This window comes from Halichoeres trimaculatus, unplaced genomic scaffold (assembly GCF_033239565.1).
Source record: "Halichoeres trimaculatus isolate MK-OKI-2021-1 unplaced genomic scaffold, fHalTri1.1 fHalTri1_scaffold_14, whole genome shotgun sequence".
Classification (NCBI taxonomy): Eukaryota; Metazoa; Chordata; class Actinopteri; order Labriformes; family Labridae; genus Halichoeres; species Halichoeres trimaculatus.
In genome coordinates this window covers 25,787,434-25,805,417 of record NW_027437192.1, presented here as the reverse complement: position 1 = coordinate 25,805,417, position 17,984 = coordinate 25,787,434, and the positions used below count along the sequence as shown (strand labels likewise).

General features: G+C 43.2%; 1 protein-coding gene across 2 annotated transcripts in view; it reads right to left on the bottom strand.

Moving 5' to 3' along the window:
- LOC141803008 (growth factor receptor-bound protein 10-like) overlaps positions 1-17,984 on the bottom strand; it is a 56,593-nt gene that overhangs the window by 17,780 nt on the left and 20,829 nt on the right. For both annotated transcript variants that reach the window (XM_074686867.1, XM_074686869.1), the window contains 3 exons: positions 14,632-14,884; positions 14,262-14,385; positions 840-996 (listed from right to left, as the gene is read on the bottom strand). In XM_074686867.1, the coding sequence (XP_074542968.1) occupies positions 840-996; positions 14,262-14,385; positions 14,632-14,884 (534 nt within the window). The remainder of the gene's footprint in view (positions 1-839; positions 997-14,261; positions 14,386-14,631; positions 14,885-17,984) is intronic.

Genomic DNA, 17,984 nt, shown 5'->3' with positions numbered 1-17,984 from the left:
TTTCCTTTTTTTTCCAGAATCACAGATCAAGCAGCAAAGCACAAAGCAATCCATTGACTCTAAAAATAAAACTTTGGAGTAGGAAAGCCTCGCAGAGGACAAAGACAAACCCAGAAAGGGTAAAATAAATAAATAAATATATAAATTAGGGCTGGTACTGAAGCAGCAAAGCACGGTTTCATTGGTTTTCTCTCCTTTTCCCTCCTGAGCAAATCATTTGAAGGGAACAGGCAAGCGAGCAGAACACAGAAAAAAGCTTAATCCTATGACCACCACACCTCCCTCCCTGAGCCGTGTCGAAGTAATACAAGCACTCGTGCCATGCCCAAATGAACATACACAGAGGGCACACACAAGAGAGTCTCTACACCCGTGCAAAGACACACAAAGACACAGACTGGTACATACAAGAGCAGAACACACCTGCAGGGGAGACACATTCCTCAGAAACACGCCACAGACATACACGAGGACACAGGGAGGCTACACGCTTTTTCGATTCCTCCTTTTCTTACATTTTTTTGAGCAACTTCTAAATCTTAGTTTATGTTCCTGGTTTGTATCGACGTCTGCTTTGTAAAAGAAATGTTTGCTAAGAAAGACTTTGGCTGAAAACTTTATAAATGAATGTTCTTTTGAAAGCATCACTATGGATCAAATGTGAGCTTTAATTCACTGTAAGGCTTCCTTAAAATACAACCCTAAGTCGCTGTGCACAACAAGAGAAAAACACAAAGGAAAATGAGAAAACTAAAGCATCAAAAGTATATTTATAAAAAAAGAAATGTGCCAAAGTCGTGCCTGGTGTACAGATACCCAGCTCACACAATGAGTCTTACCAAGGCCCAGAGCTGGGTGGTGCTCCACTAGCGTCCAGGCGTTGTCGTCCAGACAGTGGCTCTTGTAGACCAGGAGTTGACAAACATCTTTTGCCGTCATGTCCGCAGGGATCTCCACCACTTTACCGGCCCCATCCTCGCTCCACACCTTCACTATCTGAAGACACATGGAGACACAGAAGTTGTGTTTTTACATGATGAATATGAAAAAATAAAGAGTTAGCGTAGACGATAGGTGTGACGCAGTCTGGAGCTACTTTTGGGGATTTAAAACTGCAGTAAAAAAAAATAAAAAATGTCACACATCAGAGGCCACCATTACCTCCATGACCAAGTTTGTTGTCAAGTCCGTTCATTGAAAGTCGATTTCACCTCATTCAAACGGCATCGTAAGATCCGCTTTAAAAAAAAAAAGAAGGAGGATGATGTCCAGGAAAGGTCTGCCGGTCCCTGAGCTCTCAGTTCACCGCTTTTGTCCACAGCTCGACCAAACTTGCTCATACGCACATCCGCTAATACACATATACCTGCGTGCGCACACACTTCAGTGACACATTTCCTGTCACACTGGGAATATGTCCACATTGGCGAAGCGACATATCGTCACACTTGGACAGTGGTGTATTCTCATGTGCTGCATTTTGTCCCTAAAATGTCACAACATGGAGCCGCACAGTGTGCAGCACAGAGCCAAGGTACCTCCCATGTTTGCGCCATTTTGAACCACTTCAGAAAAGCGCCCAAAGCAGCATCAAAACTGAGTGCAATTCAGTCCTCTGTTGTCGCACAGCTAAGCATAGACCAGCTGCTTCACACCACTGTATGAGCAGATTCACACACACACACACACACACACATGCACACACACCAACACAGCGCAACACAAAAGCACACAATGGAGAGCAGCTTAAGCCACAGAGATGGCTTTGATTATGTTCAATATATCAGAGAAAAGCGAGCGCGTATGTTTGTGTATCCACAGATGCTCCTGAGCAAAGCAGAGATTCCTTTATCCTGCACTTCTCACAAAACCAGCGAGGAACAACTGTTGAAATCTACACGAGAAATTACACAAATGTGGTGATGTGCGAAGGTTAGGCTGAATAGTTCAAAAAAATGACAGCAAACATTAACACAACAACAGCGGCATTAATAATAGCCTGGAAATGACACAAAATACCACCAGCATTAGCAGAACGACACAAAAAGAGACTCCAAATGCAACCACGAACAACGTCACAGCGCTCCCTGCAAAGCCAGAAGACTACCTCCTTTCTTCTCACACACCCACATGAAACCCAAAAAAGTGATATCATGACGCAGGAGTTTTGTTCGAGAAAAGTTTCCGAAACACCAAGGGAGGAAATGCAAAGGTTTTCTCTGCCTGCAAACTCACACACACACACACACACACATATACACATATACACATTTACACACATTTGAATACGTATAAGCAAACACAGTACGCAACAAAACACGCGCGCGCACACACACACACACAGAAGTCTCTTACCTCCACAGCCTGAAAGAGGCAACAGTCTGGAGAGCAGGATGGCATTTTCACACTGAGACGCTCTCCAGTGACACAGAGAGACAGAGAGAGGGGGGAGAGGGAGGGGGGAGGACAGGAGAGGGAGGGAAGGAAGTCAGGAAGAGAGAGGGAGGGAGCACAGATTGGCAAGGAGAATCCAGGAGAGGTAAGAGGAAAGAGGAGGGGGGTGTGGAGGGAGGAAGTGATAGAGGAAGGACGAGAACGAGAGGGAGACAGCCAGAGAGAAAGAGAGAAGGAGACAGCCTGCCCCTTCTTCTCGTGCTGGGCAGCATAAAAGCTGAGCTGCAAGGAGTGGTATGAGCCGCCGCTCTTCTCCTCCCTCCCTCCCTCTTCCTCCACACTGGATTAACCCGGTGTGGGATTTTTAAACGGTGAGCTGCTACCTGTCACGTACTCTACGTTCTTATCTTCAGGGCTGCGTTCTAATCCCCCCCACTCCCCAAAAAGAGAGCGCTGTCAGCTCCTTTTACTGATGGCGCCACACCAAAAGTAACAGTCTTTCTCTGTGAACACGCCCACAACTACCCCCAACCCACTCACACTCACGCACATGGGTAGGACGAACAAACTACAATCACTGAGCACACACACACACACACTCACACACACACACACACACACACCCTGATTCTTATGCATCCACTGACATTTTCCCCGAGCTGCCTGACGGTTTTAATTTCCACCCCCTCCCTGTTATCCCCCTCATCTTCCTCTTCCTGCTCCTGCTCCTCAGCTGTATGTGAAATACTATGCGAGAGTGTTAGGACCAGAGAAACATGTGTAACGCACAGTGACGGTTGAGGTTTGCAGAGAGGGCAGTTGGAAACGGTGGGGTGATTTGATCTGAAGCTGTACGGATCACGTGTCAGGCGATTGGGCTTTGCTCAGGGGGTCAAGGGAGGGGTAGCAAGGGAGGGCGCAATAGGGGGGAGGTGGTTGCTCAGCAAATCTGCCGAGCCTCTAGAGAAGAGAGGGAGGGAGAGAGAAGGGAGGAAGAGGGAGAAAGAAGGGTGTAGAAAAGAGGGGAGGATAAGAAGGAAGAATAGAGGAGAGGAAAAAAGAATGGAGGAGGAAAGAAGGAGAAAGAAGGAGAGGGAGAGCTATGAAGGAATGTCAGTAATGCAATACTGAGTCATAATCAGGCTCATGTGTAGAGCGCAGGCCAACCCAGCTGGCCCCTAATACAGTGTGCATGAGAACTTCGAGCCTCACACACACACACACACACACACACACACACACAGATTTCCAAAAGTGGAAGACAAATTGTAAACTATGACAGCCAGCTCCATCATGTTTCATTATTTCAGTCTTATGTGCAGATTTGCATCTACTTAACACTTTAACACAGAGATCATACATGTCAAACAATGTGTGCTCATGTTTTGATCATCCCAGCAAATGTATGACTGAAGCTTCCTTTCTGTTTCACTTTGTCCACTTTTTCCCCCTTAACTCTTCTCCCTTTAATATTAATTTGTGAACTCATCCTTTAACTTTCCAGCCCATTTCCCCCAAAATTCTCAGCCCTGAATCCTTTCCTGGTTTCATCTTTGCATGACGAAATTCAACACACCTTAGCACGTTCCTCCTCCCTCTGCTCTCCCTTCCCCCACTTCCTTCTCCTTCTCTCCTCCAGAGGAGGGTGAGGGGTACGAATCTACAGGGTTATGGGTCTCCTATGCCGCTTATAGCAACATGCACACACACACACACACACACACACACACACAAACAAACACACATTAAAGAGGGCTTGGGGCTGCAGGAGATTGGATCGAAGGGTCATGGACAGACACCTGCATGCCTATAAACAAAGACACACGTACACATGAGCACAGTATGTACGAGGTCATAGGTCAAACACAATAATCTGCGCCTGGGTCAGACCCACTTGACCAAGAGGTTTACGGGCCCCTAAACCTATCAGGCAACACACACACAACAAACACACACACTCAAAAGAACACAAGCTAACACACACGCACAGACACACACAAGCGATCTGGTTGTTCTTGAGCAGACCCGCTGTAACACGACCCAATGATTGTAAAAGCAATTTTGAGCAGAGTGGAGTGGAGGGGTAGGAGCAGTGACAGCTGCTCCTTTTACTTAATACTAATTCAACACGCTAACAATCAACTGCTCAGCTTTATCAGTCTGATACAAGTTAGAATCAAACTGAGTTACAAAAGAATGACATAAACTAACAGATGACGTAACGTGAAACTGGTCACATTTTGTGGGAAATATTCTGCTAACATAGAAATCTGACCGCCACCACTCCCTTGAAAGAAACACTGAAAGCTATCATGTGTATATTAGTGGCATCATCCATTGGTGTATGATGAGGTGTTTTGATGCCAGAACACACCCGCTGCTTTGTTGGAAATGAAAAGTAAGAAAAAAAAATCAAGTTTGTACAGTTGTCATGACTATAAAATAAGACACAGAGATGACAAGTGTTTGTGGAACCAGGTTGTAAATGAGTTTGACTCTGCTGTTAAATATAAATGGCAGTCCAGTTAAGATTTACAAGGAGTTGCTATTTTTGTGTGAACCTGGCTTTTGAGCTGATGAGCACAGTTTGAGTTGAAGCCCTACAGACCAAAAAAAGAATTCAGTGTGTTTCTTTACAGTGTTGTTAGAGTATGCAGCTGGAGAAGCGTGTGCTGCCTTGTCAAGCACCTACAGTTTCAATATCTGACTAAATGCTTTCATAGTTTGGATGTCCTTTTGTCATGGGGTAGCTTGTAGTTAAGGTCTTCCCTGTGCTTGTGTGTGATGTCCCTACATTCAGAACAACCGTCAAACATGAACATCAAACAGAAACAGCAACAAGTCCAAAATGTAGAATAGGGAAACTACGGTGGCTCTGAAGTGCAAATCAAACCAACAAGTTGGGGCAGCTGTGGTTCAATGGTAGTTGTCACCTCTCAACCCGGAGGTTTGGGGTTCGATTGCAGCTCCTGCAGTCCTTGAGCAAGACACTGAATCCCAAATTGTTCCAACTGTTGGCCAGTGGTGTGTGAACGAGTATAAATGTGATGGATAAACTAATGTTTCCTAGCATCAAACCCTGCCATCAGTGTGTGAATGCGGTGTGGATGGTGAATCAGGCTAGCAGTGTAAAGCGCTTTGAGTGGTCAGAAAGACACCAAGGGTGATATGAATCATTGCTGATTGGACTGGTCTGCCCTTTGAATAGGAAGGACATCAGGGTGAACAAGGCTACCAACCTTTTCCAGTTTGGTTAGCGCTGTTTTCATTTCTTTTTTTGTTGTTGTTCATTAATTCATCTTCTATTCTGCTTATCCAGTTCAGGGTCACGGATAGCTGGAGCCTATCCCAGCTGTCCTAAGGCGAAAGGCAGGGTACACTCTGGACTGATCACCAGTCAATCACAGGACTTGCACACAGCGACGGACAACCTTGCATGCACACACCTATGGGCAATTTAGAGTGACCAGTTAACCTACTGAGCATGTTTTTGGACTGTGGGAAGAAGACAGAGTACCTGAGGGAGACACATGCATGCAAGGGGAGTAGGGATGGGAATCGAAAACCAGTTCCTGTTAAGAATCGATAAGAAATGTTTCAATCCATCAATTCCTTACATGGTGTGCCGCAGCTATCTTAGCTTAGCAGTCAGATAAAAGTTTTCCAAGAAAACGCTGATTTCAGCTTTAAGTCTTACCAAAGACTATACACACGAAGCAATATATATTAGTCTCTCACACAAGCTTCCTATTCAGCACCTTCAGCATGGTATAAAACTCCTTATTTACCAAAATCAATATGAACAAAATAGTGCTAGCTTGATGCTAATGGGAAGTTGCATTGATATGCTAGTGGTTAGCATACGCCAGTGTAACTTCATTTTTACACCAGAATTTCAACTTTCATCACAGACACATGTCACAGTTACTCTTTCTAACAGTAACAAAAAATCCAAATGTCAAAATACTAACAGGAAAATGAAAGAAAAGTTAGGTCCAGGCTCGTGGCTGACTTCATAACTATGGCAAGGTTCAAAACGACTTGTAGCTTAGCTATAACCACTTCGAGACACTAGATGGCTTACTTACGAAACAGCACATCAACGTCTCTTGACATGCAGCGTTTACTTTTTATTTATTTACGTGCAGAGATAGCCAGATCCAGTAACCAATTTCATATTTATTTACTTATCAACTCAATAAAATGTTGTTCACACAGGAAGGAGGAATTGATAACAAAATCGATAAAGAATCGAATCGATTAGCAGAATCGGTTAAGGCATCAGTAAAATTTTATCAATTCCCATCCGTAAGGGGGAGAACATTTAAACTCCACACAGAAAGCTCCACCAGGCAAACCGGGTTTTGAACTGATGACAGCACTAACTGTTGTGCCATCGTGCAGCCTGTTTTTGTTTTCAGTAATTTGTTCTTGTTTTTTCTGATATGCCGTTGTGATTTGTACTTCAGGACCTCGGTAGAAAGAAAATGACATTTTTATATGTGTGTTAAACAGTGAGCTAGTTCTAACACTGTCCTTTAGTTGTACCCTGTCATATTCCCAGCTGATACAAAACCTCCAAACTGTGCTTCATCCAGCAACCAGACTTGCATTGTGAGTAAACACAGATCACTAATGTCAGCCTCTGAACAATGGCAGGGGGACGACTTCCCACCCCGTCCTATTACATCATCAGCCGTCTTTCATGTCTGTAAGTGGTCGGGTTTCAAGCCAGACAGAGCTGATTAGCTCTGCAGACAGGCCAAACTCAATTTCACCTCACTGGAGCGCCACCACAAAGCCTGACTGAGTGGCTCACCTCCCCACCTCCCAACACTGACACGGCACTGTCTCACAAAACACACACTCACAAACTCACACACAGGCTGATAGACATCTACAAGGGAGTTCTTGGAATCCAAGTGCACAAAACTATCACCTGAAAGTTTGACTAAATAAAGTCATGTGGGGTGTGGATAAGATCAATCCATTAAAACAGAAAATAAACTGAATTCTAACTCAGCAGATATTAATATTAAAAAATAACAAACTTGAGTCGATAAGGCAGAAAAGTTTACACAGTGATTTATTTTTCCGTGCAAGGATCCCATCCACGCGTTATCCTTCATCTGGTTTGCCAGAGCAGAAAACACTAGGCTCTCTTTCTCTGAATCCACTGCTAAATGAAAGCCTGCTTCATATTTGGCCATGGTGAGGGTATCATTGATCTTTTCCCAGGAAAAATATGATGTAAGCGCTCTCCTCAGGAAGCAGAACTAGATCTTGTTTGTCCATTTTGATAGAGGTTTCATTAGTTCATTAGTGGTGTACATCAGGAAACACACACATACGCACCTCTTAGTTCTGAGCTCTTTCGAATAATCTGACACACACACACACACACACACACACACACACACACACACACACACACACACACACACACACACACACACACACAGTCCTTTTGGGACTTTCTCAGCCTTAAATTTGACAGTTTTCTACCCTAGTGTAAGTGAACAACCATGATGCATCTTTATCTATACTGACAACTTGTGACCCAAACCACTGTGACCTGGGCTCTACTCACATTTACCCGTTTCTGTGTATCAGCGCTGTTATAATCTGTCTCTGTTGAACAGACTCTCCCTGTCATCTTCACACATACACACAAAGACACACACACACACATGCACCTGATCTGATTGCAGCGGGTCAGCAGACCATTGCGTGCAGAAGCACATCAGCTGACCACAGACACAGGGGGAGGTAAGAGTCCACAGGGAGTGTGTGACTCAGAGCTTCAGTCCCTCTGTTTGTTGTAAAGACAGCGCTTCATTTCTGCATATGGACATACGTACGTCATGCAAAACGTGATCTCTAACTCTGTGTAGGTCATCAGAACTTCCCTTAGAGGATAACTGACACCGTATATTAACATGAAAACAAGTGACATCCCTGTTCCAGCATTAAATGTTAATATGAGTATGACATCAGGAGTCCCTGAGCTTTCTCTCAGCTAAATGCTATCAACAGTATGCTAACATGCCAAAGAGCACCATGGTATCATGGTGCAGCTACAATGCTAACTGCTCCATCTTAATAAATCTAACAGATTAATCAATCAACTGCTTTGAAGGTATTTTGTTATCAAAAAGTATCTGGCGTATTTCTAATGAGATAAAAATTTCAGAGGTAACTGAGGTTTCTGTGATTCATCCTGTGGTACTCGGTAACTATATCAAATGATTTGACAGTTTATCTGAAGATTGCTAAGACATTCAAATAAAAACAAAACCTTGTGTTGGGAAAATGAAAAACATTTTCTTCAGACATGGACCTTCAATTCAACATTTGTGGGGCTTTTTGGAATTGACTTAACGTGCTTATCTGTTTTTAATTGCTGGGCGCTGCCCTGTTGGCTATGGCTGACTTTTGCAGCGGCTCTCTCTTCTTTGTCCATTTCTTGTAATTTTTTCATCTCTTTCTCGTCATCTTTGTTTTTGGAGTGGATCATTACTTTGTGTGGCTCATTTGTTGGTCATGGACACCAAACGTTTTGTGGCTTCAGCGAAATTTTAACTACTTTTTCCTCCTGTGTTTGTCTGGAGATCCTACATGTAACCATGGCTGGATTGTTTACATGTGAACTCAGCTGTTAGCAGCCTGTAGCATGTCAATGCTAACTGGTGTAAGGCCTGATGTCTTCCCACAAGGTGAGGAGGAGGAGGAGGTGAGGAGGACATGGACCTGTCCTTCCATCCATCGTATTGGGAACATAAGATCTATGTCCTGCAAGATGGACGAGCTAGCTGTGCTAACCCAGCAACAGAGGGAATACCAGAAGGCAGAGTAGCATCATGCTATTCACAGACATGGCTAACGGAGCTAACACTGGACACCATCGCCACATTGGAAGAGCTTCACCTGCTGTGAGCAGACAGGATCCAGGAGACAGAGACTGAACAGACTGCTGAAGAAGCTCAGTCCTGGACCCTGTGGAGGTGGAGGCTGGCTGAACTGGAGAATGATGGACAAGCTGTCAGCATCTATTTTCTTATGATACTTTTTTCACTTTCTATACTCTTTCTTACTTTTGTTTTCTTGATTGCTGCTGTGACTTCAATTTTGTAGTACTTGTTACAATGACAATAAATTTATATTCTATTCTATTCTATTCTATTCTATTCTATTCTATTCTATTCCAATAATCTATTTTGATTCTTTGTAAAATTGGCAAGAAATTAAATTTGTCAGATATACTGCCACACATTAAAACAGGGTTGTAAGAAAGTGGCCTTTTTCATTGAGATGGTTCGAGGACCTGTGATTGACTGGCGACCAGTCCAGGGTGTACCCTGCCTCTCGCCCAATGACAGCTGGGATAGGCTCCAGCCACCCGTGACCCTGAACAGGATAAGCAGTATAGAAAATGAATGAATGAATGGTTCGAGGACAGGTTTTGTTTTAAGTGCTGTGAAGCTTGTGCTCAAAGTAGGGTTCAGCCCAAAGGGTCAAGTTCTGGTCTAAAAATACTTTCATTAAATAAAATGCTGAAAAATATTGTCAATACTGATTTACTAGTTGTGGTTAGTTGTTGCTACATTGTTTTAGGAAAAAAAATCTTCTGGCACTAGATGACAGCACCTGCAGCCAAACAAAGCTGAAACAGTTTGTCAAACTTGCTAAGGTTTTTCCTTCCAGTCTAAATTCTTACTCGTGTTGCACATCACTTTGGATAAAAGCAGCTGCTAAATGAAAATGTGGAAAAGTAGAAAATATGAAGCCCATGCAGAAGAACCTAAAACTGCAGTTGATGGAGTTTACCTAGTTACAGAGACACCAGAAACCACAAGCTGACTGTCAGTGTCTGCAAAGAGGCTTAAGACCTGCCTCTTTACCTCATCTCAAAGGATGTTAAGTTGATTTCAGCATTTCCAATATGGCCTCTGTCAAAGATAAGTTTCAAGACTCCAGATCAGAAACAAACGGGTGATGTCACAGATTTTTCATCCATGTATTTTACAATCTGAGGTTAAAGCCGTGAGAAACAGCCTCCTCCTCACCACCAGGACGACAGACAGAGCAGAGAAACGGTTATGACCATCTCATCTTGTTCCTGGAATCTGACAGAAAAGCAGAGTCATCTCTAATTACTGCAGCCTGCTCATGTCAACCTGACGACTAATCCATTCGTGTTATCGAAGCCAAAGCAGGCCGTAAACCTGTCATGTCACGCACATACACAGCTCTACCAACTCATAATCTTTGAGAAAGACTGGGGCTTAGCGAAGAATGTTCAGATTCCAACTCTGCAGCTGGAGGGAGAGAGATCCTCTGATAAAATCATGCCAATGCAAATAAAATGCAACCATCTCCGCAGACCAACGCACGGCACGTCTGAGAGCCTCGTTTCGAGGTTGTGCTGTGTGGGTTATTCTCAAAGTCACCTGCTCATGTCATGCACACATACATATATGCATACATGCATGAATACACAAACACAAGCCTCCATTCTTTAAAGGCTTTCTGCTGACTTACATATACTATTACACAACATCGCATGCCAAGAGGAGTGTAACTAAAAGGCTACGTCTTGTTGAACTTAAGTTATCTGATCAGTGAAGGTTTCATTTAATCAGCCAAAGACTGGTCACGGCTCATACACTGGAGGAGACAAGTTAATGCTGAAGCTGATTTAGAGGATGTTACACAGCCACAGACTATCTCTGTTTTAAAAAACACACAAATACTTATCTGTGGAGAAGCTATTTTTTAACCAAGGAAGGGTCAATTTTATGTTTTTTTATCTTGGTTAATAAAGAAACAAAAAAGTATTGCTGAATCTGATGGATTATGGTGATATTAAAGAGTTCTGGGTATTAGCCAAATTACAAGGCAAATAAACATTTTTAACTTGATCTTCATGACTCCCATCCAAAACTGAAACTCACAACAACTGAGCTCAAAACTCCTCAGAGATGTCTGATGAAATCCTGCCAATAGCTATTTCAGTCTGGGATGTAATAAGAAGAACATGGACATGGCCTCTCATTGCTTTGTAGCTCTGTAAATGAATGTTGTCTTATGACTGATCACCCTGAAACTTTTCCCCACTTAGGTTTCCCGTTTCTTTCGACAAACATGCAGGAATGTTGGAAGTGAATCTTCCGTGTGTTTTTCAAACTTTATCACTCTTCGTGCCAGCAGAGTTCGACCATCTTCCTGTTTTTTGCTTTTAAGCGCACTTGAAGAATTTCCTGTTCACTTCCAGCTGGAGCCATGCCATGCAAACGCCAACAAAAAATAAGCAAAGAATTGCAAAACATAAAAGCATAACCTGTAAAATGTACACACAAAGGGGTCAGAAATACCAGACACAAGCATTTACTCTCCACAACAAGAACTCAACATTTATCATTATATGACTTTAAGTGGACCCATTGAAAATGAAAAGATGATGATGCAACATCTGGTCAGGTCTCTGGGATTCAATCAAAGGATTCTTTGTACAAACTGCAAACTTGCTCCCTGACTCCAGACTTTGTGAGATGATGTCAATGAAATGTGAAAATAATGATTTGGCCCATTACACAAGAACATGTGACTGTGATGAAGGGACAAAGACACCTGAACAGCTACAAGACAGGACAGAATGGGAATCTACAACAACTTTTATGATCAGGGTGGGCATCCTGAAAACAGCTTTGAGAGGGATGGAACATTCCTGGGACAGGAGGTTTACCGGGGAAGGAAGGGCAAAGCTAACACTGACACACACACACACACACACACACACACACATACTAACACAAAGAGCAAGGGCTGTAGCGTGTGAACCGGAAACGGGTGCCTGTCATGCTGGGGCCAGCAGACAAATTCAGAAGGTACAGAGAGATCCGACCTGCAGACGTTCCCAGGCCCAATCCTGCTGAGGAAGTCTGCTCTCTATCTGCAGCATCCTGGAGACATTGCTCACCTCCTTCCACAGCAAAACATGTCTGTCGTCCAGTGTGTGCGCGTGTGTGTTTGTACATGTGATAATGATGCTTCAACAATAGCACACGCAGACGTATAGAGTCCGATAACCTGGGGTGAGTTGTTGTGTAATGGCAGGAAAAGTTTTCTTCAGCCAAAGTCAACACGTAGCTCTGACCTGAACATAACAGGCCAGTCAGCAGGTTTGAAAACACACTTACACAGAACTGCTGATGTGATAGTAGTCAAGCCAGGTTCAAAGAGGCAAAACACAAAGATGTCAGTCATAGACTTTCCCGCCATTTACCATTGTACGGTTTTGAAGCCAAAATTCCCCCGTCACAGGCGCAGACATTGAAGCAGTTGTGCAGCCAGAGTCTACGCAGTAGAGGCTATGAGGGACTCGGAGAGAATCTGAGTGGAACCGGATCACAAAAGTACTATGTTTTTGTTCTTTTGGAGAGCCTTATCTCTTCTTGGCTCTCCCTCCTGACATTTTTTTCAATCCCCCAAAAAAATACACAAGAACAGCAGTCAATCACCGTAAAACGTGACGGAAGCCTCATTTTTAACCTCTTATAACTAATGAAAATGAAACTTCTTATAGTAGAGAAGGACTCAAATACAAGACAGCCAAATGATATCTTCAAATCACCACAATAAGCGGACATGAGAAACTTTTCTACAAGGAGTATCAATTTTTTTAAGTTTGACCACAGACCATCTGGAATGACTGGAAACTCAGATTTTTTGCCCTTTACTGCAACCAGCCACCAGGGGGAGAAGTTTTTGTGGCGACCTCACTTTGAGCGGGGCAAGATGACGTCCATTTTTGTTACAGTATATGGTGTCAACCAGTGGAGATCAATTAATAAAAGAGGTTTTATCAATTTTTTTCCTCTTTTTGGTCACTCTGTAAATTTTGCCATCACTGCTGTTATCACCACATACCTAAAGGTAGGGTCAGCAGGATTTTACTAAAAAAAAAAAAAAATTCAGCTTTTACAGGAATAATCCTGCTCAATCGTCACCTCTGGGTCCCTTTATGTGTGTGTCAGTGTCTGTGTCTGCTTCAACCCTCTCCTCAGCCTGTATGTTGATGTTTTGGTTGTATCAGGATGTTACTGGGCGGAGAGTAAGCGTGGTTACATCAGCTAATTACAGGGTGCCCAGTGCGCAAGCGACTTTGCGTGTTGATTAGCAAGTGAAAGAAGCTAACCAGAGCGGCTACGATACGGAGCAAGAAAAACATAACTGAAGTGAAACAAAACGCCAAACAGATAAAGCTGTTTTTTTTTAAATTAGAGTGAAGCTTGGCTCGACTTTCACTTGCTTTCGGGAGCTTGGTGAGCAGCACGAGATGAAGAGGGACAGAGTTGGCTTTCTGCTGAGCAGCTATGTTTCAAATACCTGTGATTAGCTTGTGCTAACTCGAGTCTATCCCTTGTACAAATGTGATGCTACAGGTGGTTGCTGGGCTAGTGAGTGTGTTCATGTAGTCCTAGTCTGAGGCAGTGGGTGTGTGCTGCCGCTGGCACTGAGCCAAGGAGGGGGAGGAGCCCAGTTTGAATGTTGTGTTTACTAACAAGAAACAAGATATATGCAAACCCTACTTTAAAATGTCTCCATTGAAAACAAGTCATTTTTTTAACCTAAACCAACACTGAAAGCTACCACTTACTTCCAAACCTTTCAGTCCACAAGAGAAACAAGTTTAAGAAGCTGCCAAGCTTCAATCCCCACTCTCTACCCTCATTCCCCCGCTCAATCCACAGTCCTGTCTCAAAATTAAAGCACAAAAGTCTGAAAAAACAACACCTTGGCCGGTTTACCTCCTTCAGTGAGTTGAATTAAGTGAGTGTTTTGGTGTCTTTGGTGGATTCACTTACGCAGTTGTCAGAGGTCTGTATGGGGCTGAGCACTGGGGAGCCTGCTGGGCTGCAGAGCTCAGGGAAAGGATTCGGGATAGCCGGCAGAGAAGCTGGACGCAGATGACGCTCTTCCCTCAGACACCTGCAGAGGGAGACACACTCTCTCATGTCAAAGTTCTGACTGACTCATGAAAAGAGTGATGACAGAGAAAACACTTGATAGAGGTTTAAAGGAGTTATTTTTAACAGCACACACAGAAAAATAAATACACATCTTCTTTCTTTCGTAACACTGTTTTGTATGTGAACTTTTCTATTTATTACTAACATGTATCTTCACAAAAACATTAAAAAATGCAGTCAAATAACAAGGGCATCCATTCAATACCTGACTGCCTGGATGTGCATGGGCTGGGAGTGCCGCAGTCTCTCTTTTGAGGGGGAGGAAGGGGGGAGAGGTGGAGTGTGACGGCGCTGAGCCTGGCCCTGTCCCAGGTAAGCAGGGTGCATGTGGTGGTGTTGGTGGTGGTGATGCACGTGGCCATTATTCAGGAGCAGCGCTGAGTCTGCCTGCGTAGAGTAAACACTCTCCATGGAGGAGTTCATGTCGTTCACCAGCTGCTCCAGGTCTACATCGTCATCTGTGAGGGCAGGCAGAGGGTGGGATGAAGGGCGAGGAAGAGGAGGAAAGAGGTGGAAGAAAGTGAGTTACTGTGACAGTAAAAGCTACAGGGCAGCAGAAATCAACCAGGTGTTGTCTCACCGATTTCTAGAGTTTGAGAAATCATTTCAAAACTGTCACTCAGAACAATCCTCCACAGACTGTGCTTTAACCTTTGCTACAAATCAGATCAGAAATGCTCATGTTCAAAGGGTCTTGGTATTAAATATACAATACTCTAGAGGAGAGACTTTCTGTCCAGGAGTCAGTCACATAGATTCTCTGTATGTTGCACAGGCTTTCCTGTAAACTTACACCTTGCTATAGTTGCCTGTAAATGGTAAATGTATTTATATACTTATGTAGCACTTGTGCAGTCTTCCAACCTTTCAAAGGGCTGTTACATTACATGTCCCATTCACTCAGTACACAGGAAATACACAGGAAGACAGACAGCAGAGGATGCTATGTGGAGCTGCCCATCAGTAATGCTGGAAATAACTAATTACATTCACTCCTGTTACTGTGATTGAGCAGCTGTGTTCTTTGTCTTACTTGTGGAAAGTACCACTGCATTTCATAGTGCATCAGTAAGTAAAAAACAAAGCAGAAAGCACCCTGTCTGTCCATCAGCTGTGTGCCTGCAGCACACGGTTGATGGCTGGCATCTTTGGTCCAGTGATCAGGTGAACTAACAGAGAGGAGGAGGAGAACACACTGCTCATGCTGAAAGTAAAATATATCCTTACACAGGTTAGTCCTTCAGGTCAATAACTGCTCAGAGAAACATAGATTTGATAAATCTGACACCTCCATTCAACTGCAACCATACAAAATAACTGAAATAACTCATCCAGTTCACACACTAATGGCATGTAGTGGGGATAGTTTGGGGGTCAAGTGTCTTGCCCATGGACACTTCTGCAAGTGGGCAGCAGGACCTGAGATTAAACCCCCCCAAACGTAAGAACCACAAACTCTACCCCTGAGCCTCAGCTAGGAATGGGTACTGAACTAGGTAGTTTTATAGGTACCAACCAAATTCTGTCAAAAGTACCAGGTACCAATTCACGTAAAATCAAAAGGTACCATGTTTAGGTACCTAAATGCATCCTTGTGGCTGTGAGGGAGTGGAAGAGTAGGTGATTTCCCATACTGGACATGAACACAGCATTGCAAGGTTAAATACTGAAGAAAAAATATGTTAAATTGAAAAAATATATATATTATTTTATTAAACAAATTGATATTTTTCACCACAGGAACACAAAAAGTACAGAAAATTGGTACCGTTGAGTACCGGTATCAATTGTCAGGTACCGGTTGTGGGTACCGTATCGTTTCAACTGTAAAAGGTAACCATCCCTAGCCTCAGCCACCCTGGTCCAATATTGTTTGATATTTTCAGAGGTGGAAACGTCTTTTGGATAACTTAAGAAAAATTGTAAAGTCCCATCATGTCATGGATCAAACTTTGAAAGTATGAGACTCCTCCTGGTGTTAGATTTATACTGTTATATTTCCCACAATCCTCTACAACACACATCTTGCTAATAGTCATGCAGCTTATGTCACTTAAGAGGCTGGTGTGTGGATGTTACCATTTTGGTCACAAAATGTTTTCCTCTGTAATTTTTCATTGGAGATTATCTATTGTTGAATGGGCTTGTGCCTGTTATCCCCATCTTATTTGATCCTTCTTTCTCCTGGCTTTGGCCAATCAAAAGGTGAGAAGATGTACTCAGGTTTCTTTAATTTCTCAGGTTAGTTGGTGTCAGTCTTCAAATTCAATTATTTTTTAATTCAACTCTGATTCAAAAGAAAAATACAGCAGCAGGAAAGAAATCTCTCTCAGAGCGCTTGAGGAAGTAAAAGTCAACTTTAAAGGGAGGTTTATTGAATCTCCTCACAAGTGCAGTATGTGCTGCTGTCTTGCTGTATGTAAGTGTGTGTGGGTGCGAGTGTGTGTGTGTCCAAAGCCCTTTGGTCCTATGCACGTCCCACCCCAACACCACACACAGAATTCCTGACATTCCTGCAGGAAGAAATTACAGCACTCTGGGAATGTTCACCAGCCTGCTCGTGGCATATGGTGACCAAATGATGAGGACAAAGTAGGACACCAAAACACACATGCATGCAGACAGGAGAGCCGAGGACAGCATGTACGCTATGCAGGGCTGAGGAGCATGTGTATTTCATCATACAGCAACATAAAATGGAAAAGAACATTGCTCCACATACAAACACAGAACATTCTGCTCCGACTTCACCAAACAGTCACCCTGCCTGATCACAAATCACAAAGAAGTATGCAGGATTCACACAGACAAGTGCATGTAAAGGACAGTCTGGGACATAAGGTCATGTGATGGTAGGGTTCATGAGTGGGGCATGGCTTGGAGTGACAGAGAGAAGGAGCATGCACAGTTGGAAGAGACCGAGGGAGCACATGGGGACAGGCGAGGGATGCTTCTTATGCAAGCAGCGATATTTACACTCTCGCCAAGCACCGAGGTTCAAATGTGTTTCAGAAAAGACAAAAAAGAGGCACACAGCAGATTAAAAACAGATTCAGGATGGATCCAGAAGGTCAGCAACCATAAGATCTAGAAGCAGAGTTTTAAAATGTGTTTCAGTATTCACAGTGTTTTGCAAGTTTTACAGAGAAAATGAGCAACCTCAGAGCTCAGTTCATACAGACAAAAATAAACCAGGTCATGTTCTTTTTTTTCTAAATTTTCCCTTTATCAAACATTCATAGTTCAAAAAATCCTAATACCAAATGTATTTCAGTAATTCATAAAAGAATCAAATACAGGTAATATGTTTAATGGCAAAGAAGACGCATTAAGGTAGAAGATAAAGAAATATAGACAAACAACTAATGGGGAATTATTCTCCATTCTCAAAGAGTACACCTCTTTAAAACAAATACATTGAAACGTCATAAGCACCGCTAACATCATAAGCCATCCCAGTCGCCTCTTAGTTGCTGTAAGTCTGATTTCAGCTCCCATAAAAACACAGAGCTCGTTACATCTCAGCCCCTCAGACTGTCTCAGAATGACATGTCGTTC